Source organism: Diadema antillarum, unplaced genomic scaffold (assembly GCF_040938485.1).
Source record: "Diadema antillarum isolate AM-2024a unplaced genomic scaffold, OU_Dant_1.0 scf00000110, whole genome shotgun sequence".
Lineage (NCBI taxonomy): Eukaryota > Metazoa > Echinodermata > Echinoidea > Diadematoida > Diadematidae > Diadema > Diadema antillarum.
Genome location: NW_027270999.1, coordinates 511,175 through 530,290, shown reverse-complemented (window position 1 = coordinate 530,290; position 19,116 = coordinate 511,175). Strand labels below are relative to the sequence as shown.

At 39.9% G+C, this 19,116-nt stretch overlaps 1 protein-coding gene across 1 annotated transcript in view; it reads left to right on the top strand.

The window, feature by feature from the left end:
* LOC139719390 (bone morphogenetic protein 1 homolog) overlaps positions 1 to 19,116 on the top strand; it is a 46,898-nt gene that overhangs the window by 20,559 nt on the left and 7,223 nt on the right. The window contains exons 4-13 of the mRNA XM_071630807.1: positions 4,435 to 4,551; positions 9,003 to 9,132; positions 10,289 to 10,467; positions 12,701 to 12,934; positions 14,071 to 14,289; positions 14,654 to 14,770; positions 15,484 to 15,629; positions 17,004 to 17,199; positions 17,709 to 17,834; positions 18,561 to 18,721. Coding sequence (XP_071486908.1) covers positions 4,435 to 4,551; positions 9,003 to 9,132; positions 10,289 to 10,467; positions 12,701 to 12,934; positions 14,071 to 14,289; positions 14,654 to 14,770; positions 15,484 to 15,629; positions 17,004 to 17,199; positions 17,709 to 17,834; positions 18,561 to 18,721 — 1,625 coding nt within the window. The remainder of the gene's footprint in view (positions 1 to 4,434; positions 4,552 to 9,002; positions 9,133 to 10,288; positions 10,468 to 12,700; positions 12,935 to 14,070; positions 14,290 to 14,653; positions 14,771 to 15,483; positions 15,630 to 17,003; positions 17,200 to 17,708; positions 17,835 to 18,560; positions 18,722 to 19,116) is intronic.

Genomic DNA, 19,116 nt, shown 5'->3' with positions numbered 1-19,116 from the left:
GACCGTCAGAACGTCAGTAGGTCCCTATTCAACCTCGTATATGGTTGCCAGTGTCTTGGGAGGTCCATGTTACTTATTGAGACGTCGTTTGCACAAAAATCATCATATTTGACACAAAATTATCAGATTGATATAACATTATATTAACAACTGTGTGTACTCTTACCCCTATACGTAGGCCGAGAACAAAATTTCGTTGGTATAACCAGGGAGGTGTTACAGAGATGGAGTGGCAACTCTTTATAATTCATGCAAACACATGCTTGGGTTCAAGGCGTTACAATGGGATGTCTAGCATTCCACTACGCTTTTTACATGCTCGGCACCGCTCTAGTTGCAAGACGAAGTTCGAAGACGAAGAGCGCATTTCACCTTTCGTTGAATTACAAGCTTTATTTCACCGTAAAATTTTAAAGGAAATACTCGAATTGATTTAGAATAGTTTAGGAAAGAATTCAATATTATTAACATGTATTTCTAGTTTCTTCGTAAAGCGCAAATCGAAATGAAATGAAAATTAGGCCCTCTTAAAAACCTAATATTTTTCTATAATGCGCACATTTCCGCATGTTAGTTTTCTATCTTTTAATCTGGTATATTTTGATATTTCAAATAAAGTACTCCGCTAAAGCGTGTTCCAGCGTGCTTTTAAACTATTTGCTGTTAAAATTGTCCGTTTTGCACTGCATTTTGATTCGCTGCTCCGATTCAAGGCACACAAATTCATTGTTGCCATCACATTGAAAGAGAGAGCGAATTGCAGTAGGGGCAAGTATTTCTAGATGTGAGAGCGCTAGTCCCGATTATTGATGCTCTCTTTTGTCAAAGCACATGGGTAACACCTGTATAGTTGAACGCATAACTTCTCGGCGGTGACTTCAAAGGAGAGCAGTAGTTGTCTCTCCTTCTCTAGCACCTCCCTGGTATAACAACGGCAGAGTCTTCAAACAAACATACTTGTAGAAGAAGATAAAGAAGTGAATTATAAATCAGCCACAAACGTTTAATAAGCAATATCGTGCCATGTCTTCAGCAATACGTGACCAGGACAACAGCTTAGGAATACGCATTGAATGACCATGACATGTTAAATGACCTACGGACAGCTGTTTGTTTTTTTTTCTTGTTTGTTTGTTTTGGATAACCACGACTTTCTTATATACAGTGTACCCCATTCACAATTTTTATCTCATTTTTTTTTCCGCTATGCGCATACGCTATAAATTACTCTTTCGAAATTGATAAATAGGGCCTACTCCTTTAAAATCGAGGAATACCCATCTCTCCAAGTGATTGTTTCACGATGTCTTACAATGCAGGACAGTTTCTCGAAAATTATTTAGACGTTTGCAAGAGAAAATCTACTGCCATATCATTAGACCTATTCAACCGGCATAAGTAAGGAATTATTTCGTTGAATGACAAATGCAGAACTCATCGTTAGAGCGGCACAAAGCGCCTCGACTTTATGCCTTCTTAATTGAAATCAGGTACAATTAATGCGCTTCGCGCATGTAAAACTACTTGTGTCAGAACACTTTGGTCAACTAATGTCTGTTACACCATATGGGTTGTAGGGATGGCTTTTTTCGTCAAGCACAACCTTCTGGTGTTTTCAGAACTCTGGATATGTCCCGTTCTGCCAAACATCGGAACCAGATGCAACCTCTGGAGGAAAGATGATTTCTCTTGATCTTTTCCGCTATCGTATAGTTGATGTGGCTGTGTGATGGTGTGAGATATAGGTAAAATCTCTCGTTTCTACAACTTCAGCTATGTGAGATGCGACATGAGAATGAGTTGACTTCAAGATTTTTAAACGTGACATTGAAATGAAAGGAGAGATGGAAAACATTCCATGCCAAAGGTTGCAATCGTCACAGCGTCATAATATTAGTAGTTAGGTCATTAGGGAATGCCCTGAGAAAAGGGTTCAAAGCCTTTAAAATAATAAGGCAACTAACAGACGTGTAACTCGTATTTGGAACATTGTGTACCACTACTGCCTTTTCGTAGAGTCCTCACTACAATGTTAATACACTCAAGAGTCCCTTTCACGCGGGCCCCTTCAAAACAAAAATGAGGTGATAATGGCGGTTTTGACAGGTGAACAGCTAAGTGATTTCAGCAACCACTCCATTTCTTCATGTGTCTGGTGAGCCGCACAGAGAATTGCCGAATTAAACATATGTGTCACTTCCTTCATGGCGACTCAGACCAACGCAGAGCCCTCAGCTGCTTTTTGCCGCTTCCCCGAAAATTTCAGGAGAGAGAAGATGCCAGTGGAGAACAAAAATAAATGGCAAATTGCTCTGATTCTGCCCACAAACTTGATGAATTATGGATGATAGTTTCAATATGTGAAATGATTTCCTACTGCATGACTGCATAATTCTTATGTTTGCTTAGACATGCATTTCTTTTCTATATAGTGCAGAATTTACATCTTTTCAATGAGTTTTTTTTTTCCAAGCTGTAAATTTTTTTCTTCGATTATCTAATGTACATGTTATATAATTTTAGTATATCAGTCTTGTTTGGAATAGAAAAGCTGAACAAGAAGACCTTAGACATTCTGAATTGTTATAGTAAACAAGAGATTGTATACCACCCTGAAATGGCTGGGAAAGTGTTGGAGGCAGTAAGAAGTTAAAATATTTTTTTTGTTTCGTTTCGTTTCGTTTTGTTTTATCTTATTTTATTTTGTTTTGTGTTGTTTTGTTTTGTTTTTGTCACATTGCTGTTGATGTTCTGGCATGGTAATTACGTGCCTTGTTAGAGAGACAGGTGTCGACTTAACAGTTACAACAGCGTCCTTTTTTCCATGAAAGCAAACTAATAACAAGGACGAGAATTTGTCACACTGCTTCCTGACATTGTGATGGTGACAGACTCTTGTCATTTGTTATAAGGCGTTCATAGTCACATTATAATAACTGAAGCAAAAGCTTCGTATGACTCTTTCCTGACTTGAGTCAGAATTACTGAGAATGAGTGTGACTCGCTTATTTATATGGGTGCAGGTCACGGGTCCGATATCCACTTGTCATGCAGCCCACGAGTTATACATACCACGAGTCACACTGCCCACGAGGTACACAGCCCACGAAGTCACACAGCCCAAGAGCTCGACACTATAGGCAAACAAGGCCCATGAGTCCGATACTATGATATGATAGGCAAACAAGGCCAAAGAGTATACCACACTGGCAAAAAAAGGATATAAATCCGACTGTAGGTAAACAAGGCCCACGAGTCCGACACACTGCATCACGGGCTTAATGTACATAATGTATGCAATGTCGGTCTCTCGGGCCTTTTTTTTGTGCCTAGGGTCGTACTCGTGGGCCTTGTCTGCCTAGTGTCGGACTCACGTGTCTTTTTATGCCTAGTGTGAGACTCGTGTGCCTTGTTTGCGTACTGTCGGACTCATGGGCCTTTTTGCCTGCAGTGTTGAGCTCATGGGTTGTATGACTTATGGACCTTTTTTTTTTTAGTGGCGAGATCGTGGGCCGTATGACTCGTCGGTGTCGGGCTCGTGGGATGACTCCATTTATTTTATATTATTTAAGGAGTATTTGCCTAGAGGAGAATCTTGCAAGAAATTTACTCGGTTCCATGACAGCAGCACATCACTAGACAATATTTAGAGGAATAATCACATGATGTTAGTCACTTAGAGGTCTTCCAGACATTGATTATTTCAATTATAAATACTGTTGAAAACAACTACACATCTAATTACATTTCACCGTAAGATACGGTTTTCGAGAGCCCCAACGCAAGAAGGTTATTCTATAATGTTCTTCCAAGCGTCAATAGAACTACAGAACGACATTTCTCCATACGGTGGGTGAAAGGGCCAATGTGTCAGCTGAAATACACGCACGTTTCTTACTGCCTTGTACTACTGTATATTTTAGTTTGATAAAAGAGTGAAATAAAACAAACGAAATGGTCAAAGTTTCATCGGCACATTCGATTAAAAAAAAAAAAAAGCTGTTGGCAGTTCAAAGTCTGAGATGTTTTCAAGCAACGAGGATATTAGTCGCAGCGATTTTTGCAAAGAAGATGATGATTATCATTGGCCTCAAAAGTCTTCCTTTGACCTGCACGAAACTTGCAGAAATAAGTGAGATTAGCTTGTATCCTTCTAAATGAATAATTGGAGTATTGATGAGTGGAATTGCACTTTAAGATATTCTCCCATTTCTCATCACTTCCAACAACTTCCTACCGATAGCGTTTGACATTAAGTGATAAACTAGAGGTCTATAGTATTGACACGTATTGACACCTTTATTGACAACTTAATATCATGTCATATACGCTTTATAGTTGACTGCATGTGTATCCCGACTGTTCATTGAGATGTGACGGATTGATAATTTCTCTTTCTTTTTTTTTTCAATATTCCGAATGATTACTTTCCAGTAAAAAGGCGATCGATAGATGAAATTCACCGTCGACACACAAGGGCAGTGACGGCAAGGGCGGAGCGAAAGTGGACAGATGCAGTCATACCTTACGAGATAGATGGGAACTTCACAGGTGGGTTTACGCTCAACAACGAATCTGCTTTGTCAATCACAGTGTTTTACGGATACTTTGACCCCGCCCCTTTCTCTTTCACCCCGCTCTCAGAGCTAGCATGCTACTGTGTAGTCTGACTGTACTCCTAGCACTACGAATCGTTGTCATGATGATGATAACGATACCAGTCATCCAATACTCATGATATTAATTGTTATTAGCAGATTGATTAGGTCTACCAGATTGGCAGATTAGCCGATTGATTACTAATGAAACGGCTTTGAATTTGCCCGGAGTAGACTCTTCAGTGTGCGTACTGTTCTTTCATACAGGACCATGCCGTTATCCTATAGCGTTGCTAGGTATTCTGTTATAGTCTGTGGCACAAGAGACAAAACTTCCTGTCCATAGATAAAAGCGCGCTGGCTAGGAGTCGAACCCAGGATTTCCTGTTTACGAGACCGGATAATCATCCACTCTACCACAGTGTTCCTATCATTACAGGATCTTTGCCCAACATGGTTATATAATTTAAGAAAAAATCCCAACTATAAGTTCTTTATAAATGTTCTCTTTCCTGTTTATGTGTGTAAGGAATTTCTCGTTAATTTTGAGCACTCAGACAGAATGGTAAGGGGTATTACAAGTACCCTGTATTATTAATTGTATATCATTATTGTTATTATTATTGTTATTGTTATTATTATTATTATTATCATTATTATTATTATCATTATCATTATTATCATTATTATTATTATTATTATTATCATTATTATTATTATTATTGTTATTACTACTACTACTACTACTACTATCATCATCATCATTATTATTATCTCAAAAAACAAAACAAAACGGGGAGTGTGCTGATAATACACAGTAGTGTTCGCCAGAAATCAGCAAACCCGCAAGACATCACTCAGCAAATTTCCCGTCTGGTCCGCCACAAGCGCCGAGAAAGCACTGTTCAGCGCTCATTGACGTGAATGGAATTGCTACACAAGGCGCTATAGCTACTGATCACTAATTTCTTGCCTTTGAATCATCTTTTGAAATACCATACGTAAATATCCCTTTTCCTGCGGAACTTTCTGTCTGATTTATAAACATCACGTAGGTAGAAAGTGTACTTATTGATTATAAAAAAAAGAATGTTATACAAATACTTTCGCACATGTATGTGTTCATACATAAAGGCAGAAGTAGGCTTACACAGGTCCATGATTTAGTTGTATTCATGCAAAAATACATACGTTAGTTTTGTAAGAAAAGTGAAGAATTCGCCGGTAATTAAACTTTGCCTTGTGGACACAAAGTGTGAATGAAAACGTTGCATTTAAGTGGAAGGTTTATCAACACATAAACAAATATGCCCTCGAATAAGCTAACCCTCAATTGAGCCATTTAGTGAAAAAGATTACCGTTCACGTTGCAAGAGACAAACAGCAACAACAGCAACAACAACTTAATATTGAAACAAAAAAGAAACAACAAAATATTCATCCTTATTGTCTGCACAGGTGACATTGATATATAGAAGAACCGGAAATAGAGAGGATGTACCACCTGCGTCATGGTTTCTATACTCTCCACAAATTTTGCTCCCCAAATGCTGCTCTTCATTAACCAATCTCTGTAAAATGATGTTATTAGATGCAAATACCCATTTTTCATCTACGCAGCGATCTTGTTTTCGTGTATAGAAAATAACAATGGGTTCCTGCCACGAGATTTCAATGCCAAACTGACATTCTATACCCTGAAGTCACCGTGTGTTTGATATTCCGAGGATTTCACCATCAGTAAGGGGATCGTTAAACGTGCTAAACAGCAGATTGGTCCCGGGCTTGGCTCCAGTTCATCGGCACAATTTCATAGGAACTCCAAGAACTTCCTGGATCAAATCGGTATTTCTCGTGGTTACTCGTACAGACGAAGCTCAAGCTATCTATCATCATAGCACCATCTTTTTCAGTAACCAACTTAGGAATTCATGCACGTCTGCTCTACGTGTGTATTTGTTTTCTTGAATTTTGTATGTTATATTTGTACATTCGAAGAGATGAGATGTTAGTAAAGTGCAATGAAAGTAATGTGGAAAAGAGATAAAAATTATAAACGCTTTAGATAATGTTATGTCTATAAACTAAGTATTATCTGCGCATAAATACAGAGCTCGGCATTCAAATCAATCACTTTGTGAGGGTTGCTTACGAAGTCGTCATTTCATGGTAATATTTCTTGCTGTGTGTCTCCATAGATGACAAAGAGCTCTGCGAATGTGCCTTGCTCGTACTTCTTTTTTTTTTCTTTTTTTTGTGGCGCAACCCAGGCAATAACATTACCATGATTATTTCCTCGAAGGCTCCTTTTGATTTGTGGATACACAGACTAAACTTTAGTTTCAGATGCGTCATCTTTACTGACATAGCATCTTGGGATGCTATTTCTTCCTTTAATATTTACGTTGGAAGAAATTCTAGGAACAACACCAGCAATGTATGCAAGAATGAGTATTATCATCATCATTTCAGTTAGCACAAATAATGCAAAATATGTGCTGCTGTGACATGGATGAGCTTACTCCAACCTTACCTTTCTGTTGCCTAATTTGTCATTTTGCCTTCCACCTTCACTTGGATGAGTATTAGTTTGTCAAATGTCTGCAGTGAAAAAGAACACGAAAATAACAAGGAATGTCAATAAAAGAAATACGTTTCCATTTACGTTTTATGCAAAGGTAATGCAACATTACCTCTCTCCTGGGAATTGTACTGAATACCACTTTTGAGTCTATAAATTCACCAGTATTGAAAGTCAGTGTGATAATTGAAGTCAGCTGACGAGTATATAGGACAAGTTGCGAATAAGGCATTTGCCATGAAGTATTAAAGACTTTTTAAAAGATTGTTTAAGTCAAGATTTTCACCTCCATTGGGGTGATCGGATGTTTAATGATACTTTTGGAGTCAACCGTTGGATTTCCCTTGCTGGAGGTTAAACGAAGACAATGTTTCTCTGCCTGGTAAGGGCTTTGTGAACTATGAAAGGATATTTGGTAGAGAGCTGTGTCGAAAACCTCTGACCTTCTTCCCCTTATTCCCTCGTCCGGGGAGACACTCCACCCTCTATACTGCGTCTTCGTGTCTTTCATCATTGCAAGGATACATTCCGACCAGTGCATGATGCTCAAACGGCCAAGCCCTTTCACACTAAAAAACAAAAACAAAAACAAAACAAAATAAAATAAAACTAAAGAACAAAATAAACAAAGAAACAACAAAATGAAATAAGACAAGGCAAAACAAAACATAAAGTAAAACGAAAACAAAAAAGACACATGAAAAGATATAGGAAAATAAAAGACGGAGAGCGGTCGTGTCAAATGAGTTAATTGTGACGATATGATTGCTACCCTCCGCTCGTCTTTACAGTCTGCGCATTTTCTGAGATTCGGGGTGCTTGTTGCTACTACAAACCGGCAACGTCAGTGGTCTTCTGGGTATGCATACGACCGTAATCAGAACGTTTGTGTCTTTACTTCCGGACCAGAGGAAAGCGTCCACTGTCCTTGCATTTTACTTCAATCGTTCTGCGAAGCTTTCCCAAATGCCCATGGCGGACCTGCAAGTACATGCTACCTCAGTTGTTAGTTTACAAGTGAGAAATGGGCAAGCTGGTGTCATCGCATATCTCCAGAGTGTTGCACGGGGTTACCCAGCTATACGCACACCCGTGACTGTTCTGTTGACATAGAGCATGTCATGGAATGTAGTTCCACACTATGTCACAGCTGCTAAGTCTCTCTGATTCTACAGAAGGCTTCCTGACAACTCCAATAATCTCTTCAAGTCTATATAAACCTTTTCCCTGATTTGGGAACTGTTTTTGCCCACCGAGATGCATTTAAATAGCGTACCGTACCTGATTGCTCTATATGGAATCTATCAGATATTCTTGGATGAATAATGATGGCAGGCCTGCTCTACAATATGTGCCGTGGGCACATTAGTGTACATGATAATTTTCTCTCTCAACGACCAAATTCACGTAGAAACGATATGAAACTGATGTTTCCATAACAAAAGCTTTGGTAGTCAGACAAGGTTGCCTCACAGTGAAGAACATCCCATCTTGTGACCACTGAATGATTTTGTACTTTTCCTCATAACTCTCCCTTCCCTTTTATTTATCTATTACGACCACGTGAAATGGACAGATTTTCTATCTCTTTTTTTTTTCATTTTAGGATTCACCAAAGAACTCGTTGTGACGTCTTGTTGGTAACAATACATTATTATGTAGCTGTTTCTAGATGCACTTCCAATTCCTTTTCCATCTATCTGCCCAACCGACAAGCCACCTCTGATATTTGTGTTAGACTTTTCTCTACTCCTGGCCCATCTTCATATTCTCTATGTTATCTCTCCACATATCTACTCTTTCTCCACCGACACCTCACGCAGGTTCTCAGCGTGCTATGTTTAAACAAGCAATGAGGCACTGGGAGAATTATACCTGCATTACCTTCGTAGAGAGGAACCCACTGGACAGTAACCATGACAACTACATAGTCTTCACTTACCAGGCCTGCGGGTGAGTATATTATTTTCGCGTATAAATAAGCAACCTCACGATGAGTCGTGCGGAGGCTTCATAAGCAACGCTTAATAGACCAAGACATTTTCTAAACAAGCGTCACCTCCCGCACAGAATGAATGATATGAAATTACGGAACCTAATGCAAAAGGGGACGATTTCACGTTGATTTAGGCCTAGTGCCAGCATTGCTTATTTAGGACTGTAGTCATACATGGTGAGCGCGAATATTCGTGTAAGTAAACAGAACGGAACAGTGACGAGGGAAGACGAGAGGGGGCGGAAGTGCAAAAACAAAATTGAAGGCATGCTGCCCAGTGGAGGATACTGACCGTATACGATTAACGGGCTAAAGCCTTCACCTTTTAGACGTCTTACTGATTCTCTCTGTGCGTTCTCTTGTTTTCTTCTGTCTTTAAAGGGGAAGGCTAGTAACTGATCAGTGGGAATCAGTGGAAATGCTGGGAGATGATTGTTCCAATCCTTATGGGATTCATTCAAGAGTTCATTGTATACCTATTGTTGTGTGAAAATGATTTGCTTCAAAATGGTCTCATATTCAAGTAATGTGCAGTTTAATGCTTCCAGGTTAGCGTCCCTGGTCAGTGACGGAGCATTAATCTGCACATTACTTGAATATGAGACCGTTCTGAAGCAAATCATTTTCACACAACAATAGATATACAATGAACTCTTGAATGAATCCCATAAGGATTGGAACAATCATCTCCCAGCATTTCCACTGATTCCCACTGATCAGTTACTAGCCTTCCCCTTTAAGTACAAAAACCTAGCTGCCGGAATTGTTTGGTTGCGATGATGTACAATTACTACAACTTTAAACATGGAACTGCATGGATGAGTAAACATTGTGGTAAGGCAGTAAAAAAAAAGCCCTGTTGTATTGCACCATTAAGTGTTTTCCTTTTGAGTACTATATGTCAGACATTTGCAATTTAGTAGCGATGAGCAAAGTTTAGTTGAAAGTGTCAACCAGAGATTTGTACATCAGATAATCTATGACGAGTCTGTAAAGGGGATATAAGGTCGTAATGTTTCGGCGGTGTTCATGTTTACGTGAATATCACTGCAGATGAGCAGCGTTAGATTGAAGCTCACCACCACCCCCCTTTTTTTTCCCCTTGTGCTGCAGCTGTTGTTCTTTTGTCGGGCGGAAAGGCGACGGTGCACAAGCGGTCTCTGTGGGTAAGAACTGCGACAAATTTGGCGTCGTCGTACACGAGCTTGGTCACGTGGTAGGATTTTGGCACGAACACACAAGACCGGACAGGAATGACTTCGTCGGCATCATCAATCAGAACATCGTACCAGGTATGATCAGTTTTCTTTTGTTTTCTTTTGTTTTGTTTTGATTTACATTTTGTTTGTGGATCGGATGAATTTTGTTTACCGATTTATGACTTTGACAGTCATCTCTTCATTACACGTAGAGAAGTTAAAGTAATCTATGCAGATAATCGATGTGCAGGTGATAAGTCATATAGGTTTTATTTCCACTAGACATAAAAGGACAGGATTACATAGGGGACACAGAGAAATACAGAAAAAAGCGAGGAATACTCAAAAGGATGGGGGAAAAAAAGAGAGGAAGAAGGAAAGAAAGAGATTTATCTGTAGAAAATGGATGACTGAACCCGCTATTTTAGATTCCTAGAACTCAGACAGGTACACCAGCTGCAGTTAACATGCAACACGTGTTGACTGTTTTTCTATGAAGTTTTCTATGAAGTAATTGGACAATCGGATCATCGGCCTTGTAGCTCCAGACTCGGGGAGAGTCCTGGGCTTCGTCATTGGTCAGGTTCCGCCGGGGACGCGTAGATGGGAAAAAAATGTCTGCGGACATCCGGGAATATTACACTGTCATCGGTGTCAGGGTATACAAACCAGGAAGTCTTCAAGAAACACAGTAAAAATGACGGCGAACAGAACAAAACAGAACATGACTAATTTCTCTTCAATCCTCTTTTAAGAGAGAGAGAAAAACAATGATTAAACAAAGAATCAATGGAAGGTCACTAGATCCCTCCCCATGACCATACGGGGGGGGGGGGGGGAGAGAAATTTTCATATCAAATTGGCTTTTCATAGGACTCGGATGCTAGAAGATGCTAGATTTTCAAATGATTTGAATAGTAAATGAGAAAATCGAGCAACAATTAAAGAAGTATATATCGTGTTACGTTTTAATTGAGAATTTTCGAAATATTCCATCCAAAGTGTGTGATAGATCGTTGAAATTCAATTCTAAATACGCAAAGGTCTTTCGTGTGGAAGGGGAAATCCCCCTCCCCCCCCCCCCCCCCGCCCCGTCGCTAATGATACGCTCTCTTGCATGCGCGTTTCCCCTCAAGAGTGAACATAAACTTGTCCAAACCCTTCAAACCCTCCAGAAACGTCAACTATATTTCCGATGTTGACCCCCACCCCCTCTCCATCGAATTCCTAATTACGGGCCTGCATATTCATAGATGAGCTGTATTTACGGGAAATACAAAATATATAATGAGATTTGACTGTGTGTGTTCTGTAACAAATACTATATACATGTACAATCTAAAACACAGTTCTCAGAAGGAATAAAAATTCCAAACAAGCTACACGCGATTTCCCTATGACTATACTATGACTATACTGCTATAAATGGCCCGATTTGTCGGTTATTGATAATCAAGTATATTGCCCCAGTCACACAACACTCCATGTCCAAATCACGTACAAAAAGTTATGAAAATCTGGTGGACGTGGTCGTAAGTGGTAATTTTTTGGTCAATTTTGGTTTGGCCGTGCTTTGTGCGGGGTATGGCCGTTGACGGCTGTTCCACTGCTGAAGCACTGCCTAAGCACGGCTAACCACGTCCAGTCACGTGTATGTATCCATTTGTCAGTGATAAGCCGCTAAACACACGCTATTTCCCGTGATACCAACGCGTAACACGCGTCAGATGACCGTGCCCTGCCCGTGACAGACCGCTAAACTTTCGCGTCTTACCGCATCTCCCCAAGTTTTAATCACTGCCGGAACACGGATTATCACGTGTGTTTCAAGTGTGTTGCACGTCCTTACCACGTGTGCCGCCCGTGGTTGTCCGCGGAATAAAATTTTGAGCAGTTCAAAACTTTTTACCGCGTCCGACGCCATTCCGATTTTTCCCCGCGTCCTGCCACGTCTATAAATCGACCGTAGCTCGTCTTAAACTCGACATCAACGCGAACAACATCGTCTGCTTCACAGTAGACGTAATAGACCACTTTTTGACGTGTTTTGGCCGTGATTAAGCCTTAAAGCGCTGTGTGACCGGGGTTTTACGGGAGACCACTTTTTGACGTGTTTTGGCCGTGATTAAGCCGTAAAGTGCTGTGTGACCGGGCTTTAAACCACATACGGAGAGCAACGGCGATGGTACATGTTCTTGATTTATGCATATGTCCATTTCAGAGCAAAAATCGACAGTTTCTGCACTCTGCAGGCATATGAGAACGTTGTTTTACCTTTAATAAATGTCATGTCTGTTTTTTTTATTCAAAACATCTTTAAACCCAGGTCAGGAATATAACTTCCGAGTGCTAGACGCAGCCGAAGTGAACTCGCTTGGAGAGACCTACGACTTTGCTAGCATCATGCACTATGCCCGGAACACGTTTTCCCGCGGGATTTGGCTGGACACTATTCTTCCTAGAAAGGATCCCGATTCCGGAGTCCGTCCTGAAATTGGTCAACGAAAGCACCTGAGCAGAGGGGACATCATTCAGGCCAATAAACTCTACAGATGCCCCAGTGAGTACACTTTTTTAAATATGCTGGAGCTTGGTTGGTTCGCAATCATTAATGGAATTTTCAACATCTGGTGGGATATGGTAAAAGGCTTTGCCAGAACAGTTCCCTTCTCTTTTGTTTGTTTATATCGCTCATTGTTTGTCAAAGTCTAAATAAGTTCCTGAAATCTTTTGACTTTGTTGGTCCTGCTCTCTGGCAAACTGCATCGCACCTCCTACGTGAGCTGTGTGTATGTGTGTGTGTGTTGAATTACAGGCTAAACAACAACTCATCCGATACCAGAAGAAAGCGAGCTCATGTCGCAAGCATCAAGTTTCATGAATCAGCCAAGATGGATATTATTTATTGCTTAATACAATGTTCCCCACTCATTGCAGAGCTAGCTTACGAGCCTGTCCGTTCTTATGTACACACTTGTTAGATATTTAGCAGCCAACTGATGTACTAGACGCCTTCATTCGACGTTGTGCCGCCCAGACACGATGACACTGATACGTTACGTGTGTAGGAGGTCAAGGATGTTCGTTACGGAGAAAACGCGTAGCTGTCTTCCTGTTTGCTCTCCATTCTAGTTAGTTCCTGGCAACGAACAAAGCACATGAGCAGACAGTAGCGTGTTGTCTCCTGCAGTTTGCTCACAAACTTGTGTACGCTATATAGCCCTGTATACAAGACAGTTTGACGTTTAATAAACCGTAATGATTGTGTTTTTACCTCACGTTTGTCGAGTGACCGCGATGTTTATGCACGTTTTTCAGTACACGTTAATGAATATTAAGATGAACGTTTTACATACTACCCTAAATACATTTGTTTTAATTTGTTGTTTTTGGCTACTCCAAGATTCAGATATGTGACTCTTACATTCTTGGGTTCTATCAAAGTGATTATTGTTTGAAATCACTTAATTTCATGTATGCATGTTTCGACGGATAGCATTTCACTATGACAATGTCTTGGTTCTATTAGAACCAAGACAGCATTGCCTTAAAGGCAAGGCTGTTTATAACACCTTGGAGGATAAATACTAGTAAACAAGAAACAAAATACACGGAATCAAGCACACTAGCAATTTAAGAAACTTGATAACCGGACACTTCTTTCGGCCGTTCACCTGTGTCTTATACTCTGTGTAGAGTGTGGTCGTACTCTGCTGGAGTCGTCGGGTAACTTCAGCTCTCCCGAGTGGCCGGGGCGGTACGCCGGCGACCAGACGTGTGTGTGGCGGATCTCAGTGACACCAGGAGAGACGATCAGCCTTAGGTTCACAGGCTTCGAGCTGGTGGGGAGCGACGGCTGTTGGTATAATTACCTAGAGGTTCGGGACGGTCACTGGAGACACTCGCCGCTGCTTGGTAATCACTTCTCAAAGGTCAAAGTTTCAAGGTTTCCGTGATATGAAAGTATCACTGTGATAAACAGTTCGTATTCATCAATCCAGTATTATTGCTTTTGTGTAGTGCTACTGAGTGTGAAAAGAAATTATGACCGAAGTTATTATGAATGTGAATTGACAATATAATTATTTGATGAAGCCTTGAGGCCTTATGGATCCTGTAACAAAACTGTACACTAGTCACTTTTCAACAAACATCCTGACATCGCAAGTCAAGCGCGTGGAATTCGAAAATTTGCTAATCAGAATGTGTGTACTGACATTACATTCAACAGCACTCTTTCCTCAAATCATATACATGTACTCGTATACGTTGTGTCCAGGTCGATTCTGTGGGGCGTCTCTACCCGATCCGATACTCTCGTCCGATAGCCGATTATGGGTCGAACTGAAGAGTTCAGCACACAGGTACAGCAGGGGCTTTTCAGCGCATTACGAAGGTAAGCGTCCCCATAATTATAGTTCATGGTGTGAGCTGTTTCGGTTTAAATTATATTGTCACTGGGGATGAATGTCGTTTGTTAATGCATTACCGACCGACTGTGTAGCATCGCATACTATTTGCAGGATTATTTTTTTTAAATAACATATTTTCTGATGAGACAATACGAAAAGGTTATGTTTCTAAGTTGTTCCCTCCTCCCCCCCCCCCCCCACTTTAGTATAATAGAGAACACGCCCAAGCTCTAATGTATGACTGAATTATGCAATATGTGTGATTGGATATTGATCTATTTTGCCACCCTTGCTCAAATTGTAAGTGATTTTGTTATTATTTTTTTTTTTTTAGTACCAAAATCGAATTTCTATGTCTACGGTTCTAGATTGATTTGATGAATGCCTGTGAAATAAAATTGGTAAATCTATTAAAACCAAAAAGTGACAACTCATCAAGCACCTTATATTACAAAATTTGAACCTCATGGTCACAATAATTGGCTTACAGACGCATTAAACACTAGAATGAAATTTAGTCGAGGGGAAAAACAAGAATATTTTGTACACTTGTCCGTGTAAAGCTGGGAAGAAGTTAAGACTTATTTCCTTTGCCAGTTGTCAGTACCATAGATACTTTGTGTTACCGTGCAGGGATACCAACAGGAAATCTATGGTCAAATTGAATGTGGTGAGATCAATATTTTGTTCTCTACAGCCATATGTGGCGGTCACATCGAGCGGATTTCGGGTACTCTGCAGAGCTCGAACTACCCAGACGACTACCATCCGAACAAGGAGTGTATCTGGCATATCACCATGCCTGAGAATTATACCGTGGGACTCAGCTTTCAGTCATTCGAGGTGATGACCTGTCAGGCCCAATATTCGACTCCTGCCCATGATGACTAACACGAACATTCCAAAAACCTAATGAACGACGAAAAACGACAACATCTTTCAAGGACCGAGTTTCGCCATGTATTCCAAAGTCCCAATCAAAACCATTTTCTTCCCCTCATGAAAGAAACAAACAAAGATTGTAACATATTGTAGCAAAACAAAATTGACGACATAAGCCGAAAGCGATACCTGTAATCTTATTATTATTATTATCATCATTATTATTATTATTATTATTATTATTATTATTATTTATTTATTTATTTATTTATTTATTTATTTATCTATCTATCTATTTATTTATTTCATTTTTCATTGGGGGGAGGGGGGGGGGGTCACACCAACCCTGTTTGTTGTCATTCCCCAGTGGCTGAGAACCTCGGGCAATCACATCTGTATTTGATGCTTATTTTTATATTCTCAGACTTTCCCTGCGCTTTGTGCTACAGACTTTGACAGTCTTTGATATTGTTAAATTGCTGCAAGTTAAAAATGGCTTATGGTATGTCCCCAAATAATCAAGCTATCACAGAAAATAGAAAATAGGACACCTTACATGGTATATAAAACGATTTTATCACTGACCTTTTCATGAATCATATAGCAACCTGGAGACGAAACATATCAGTGTGACAATCATATCATTACCATATATTTATGGCATGTGCCAGTGTGATTACATAACCGCAAATTAATGTATTGGATTGCTTGAACTGTGCAGAGAGCTTTGTTAAAGGAAAAAGTTTTTCATTCAAGCAAGCTCATTTCATTGAATCGAGGGTGATTAAAACTTCACTAAAGCTTTGAAAAACGTCGGCAAATTGACCTGATTTGATATAGTAATTAGCCGAATATGCAATCCCGTGAATACTAGGTATGGGCGGTCTGGTCATATGGAAGTATACTTCAGTACAGTTCCACCTGTCTTGTGTACAAAACGCAGAATGTTATTAAATATATAATTGTTTTTGTATCTTGATGTATATCTTTCTGCACCGGAGAATTCAATGTTGTTTCATCTTAATTGATTTTAAATATATGACGTTTCATTAAAAAAGACACACAAATGGACAAGTTCTGATTTTTACCCACCAACGTCATAAACCTCTATGTAACCTACCATATATCTTATGCCTCAGAAGGGCCCTATTTTCATGACTTGCCTAGTAGGACTACTTTTGAGAAGTCATAACTCGCTATCATTTTTTTTACGTGCGATTTGGCGAAAATGTCCTTGATTTATTACATTCGCTTCACTATTGTAATCAGTCAAGGTGAAGCATTGCATTCTTGAGTATAATTTCATGTCAATCGCTGTACGCCTGTTCCTCCTAGATCGAGCGACATGAGACCTGTATCTATGATTACGTAGAGGTACGCGATGGTCACGAGGAGAGCTCACCTCTGATTGGTCGATACTGCGGTTATTTCCTACCAGACGACGTCAAGTCTACGGGTAACAGGATGATGGTCAAGTTTGTGTCTGACGGTTCTGTCAACAAGGGAGGATTCTCTGCCGACTTCTTCAAAGGTATTGCCTCATTGTTTTACTGGGGAATTAAAAGACAAAGCCGCTGGATAGTGTACGATGAATGGATTCCAAACCTCGCAGTTTGTGTGAGAGAGCCACAGTGAAACATAGGTTGTCAGAAATTGTATTAGATTTGTCAGCCTTGATACACATCGAGTGAAGTAAAGGCAAACTGATGCAGACATGGTTGGAAGCTTTCCATGCAAAACTCTGGTTCGTTGTACCTGAGAATGACGAAACTATTAATATAAGTGGGTATCATTGTCCTTTTCAACTATGTCTTTCACTTAAAGATCACGGTGTGTGTCTATGATGATAATGCGATAATATCTGTGAAATTCTATGATCATAATTTTGTCAGAATGATATTACCATACTATGAAGTAGAGTTATTGTTTTGTCGTTATCTGAAAGTAACGATCGTTACCCCAGCAACCTTCCTTCCTTTTCCCCTTCCTCCTCCTCTCATTTCTGTCCAACATCTTTCCTATTCAATCATTGTCCAACAGAGATCGATGAGTGCGCCCAACCAGATCAGGGCGGCTGTGCGGATATCTGCATCAACTCAATCGGCAGCTACCGATGTGACTGTAGTCCGGGCTTTGAACTCAGCTCAGATGGGCTAGGATGTGAAGGTTGGTAGAGGCTGGAATCTAGAAGCGGACTTTTTGGCACATAGTCAGATAGACAAACAGACAAGACAGACAGACAGACAGACAGGCAGACAGATATGTTATTAGATACTGGCTATGTTATAGATAGATAGATAGATAGATAGATAGATAGATAGATAGATAGATAGATAGATAGATAGAGAGAGAGAGAGATTAAGATACAGGGATGAATAGATATATAGATGAATAGAATAGCAGTGCAAATATAGAAAGTCTGACGGTTTGCTTAAAAAAGAGGAAAAAGGATCAAATATAGAAATTAGAGGTAACAAATATGTATAGGCAGAATCCGAGAAAGAATGTGCAAGTGTCAGCCTAGCTTTAACGAATTCTGTTTTCAAAATCGATTATGGTATTATGCGGCTACATCTGAATGTCACAGACGCTGAATGGAATATGAAGATATTGTGCATTATCATAAGTGTTAAGATGTCTCCCGTGTGCGCGGCTTGGTCTTGTGATGTTATGATCTGAATAAATAGGACAGGACGAGAATTACTTAATTAGCATGATCGTAATGTTCATAGTTAATTTTGAATCGTATGTAATCTATTTTAAACATAATATCCGTAATTTCCTCAAATGTAATACTTAATTGGATTCAAATGTATTGAACCAATATCTGTGTGACTCCTTCTATCTCTTTGTGTTAAAGTCTCTCCCTCTCTTTCTCTTATATTTCATAAGTGGCGTGCGGAGGTTTGTTTACAAGCCTTCAGGGAAACATAACCAGCCCGTCATGGCCCGAACCCTACCCTCAAGACAAGAACTGCGTGTGGCAAATCGTGGCTCCATCCAACTACAGGATATCACTGCAATTTTTCTCCTTTCACCTTGAAGGCAACGAGGTACAACAGATTTACTTTTGCAAACATGCTAAACATTATGAAACTTTGCAAGAAAATGGTTAGTGTGAAAAAGAAAAAAAAAGGGACTATATGTATTTGAATGCCTGGAACATTCACAGACATGTAAGGGCCTGGTAATGGGGAGTGGGTCTGGAGACTGGATGCCCTCTCCCACACACACACACACACACACACACACACACACTCACGTTTGGTGAAAAAACAACAACAAAAACAAAAACAAAAGGAGGGAAAATATCACGAGCACTGTCCTTGACCCCACCCCCGCCAAAAAAAAAGAATAATGATAAGTTCCCTAGCTCCTCGATATTTATTGTTATTATTGTACTATACTCTAATCTTTACATGTAGATGAATGTTTTTACGATTTTTTA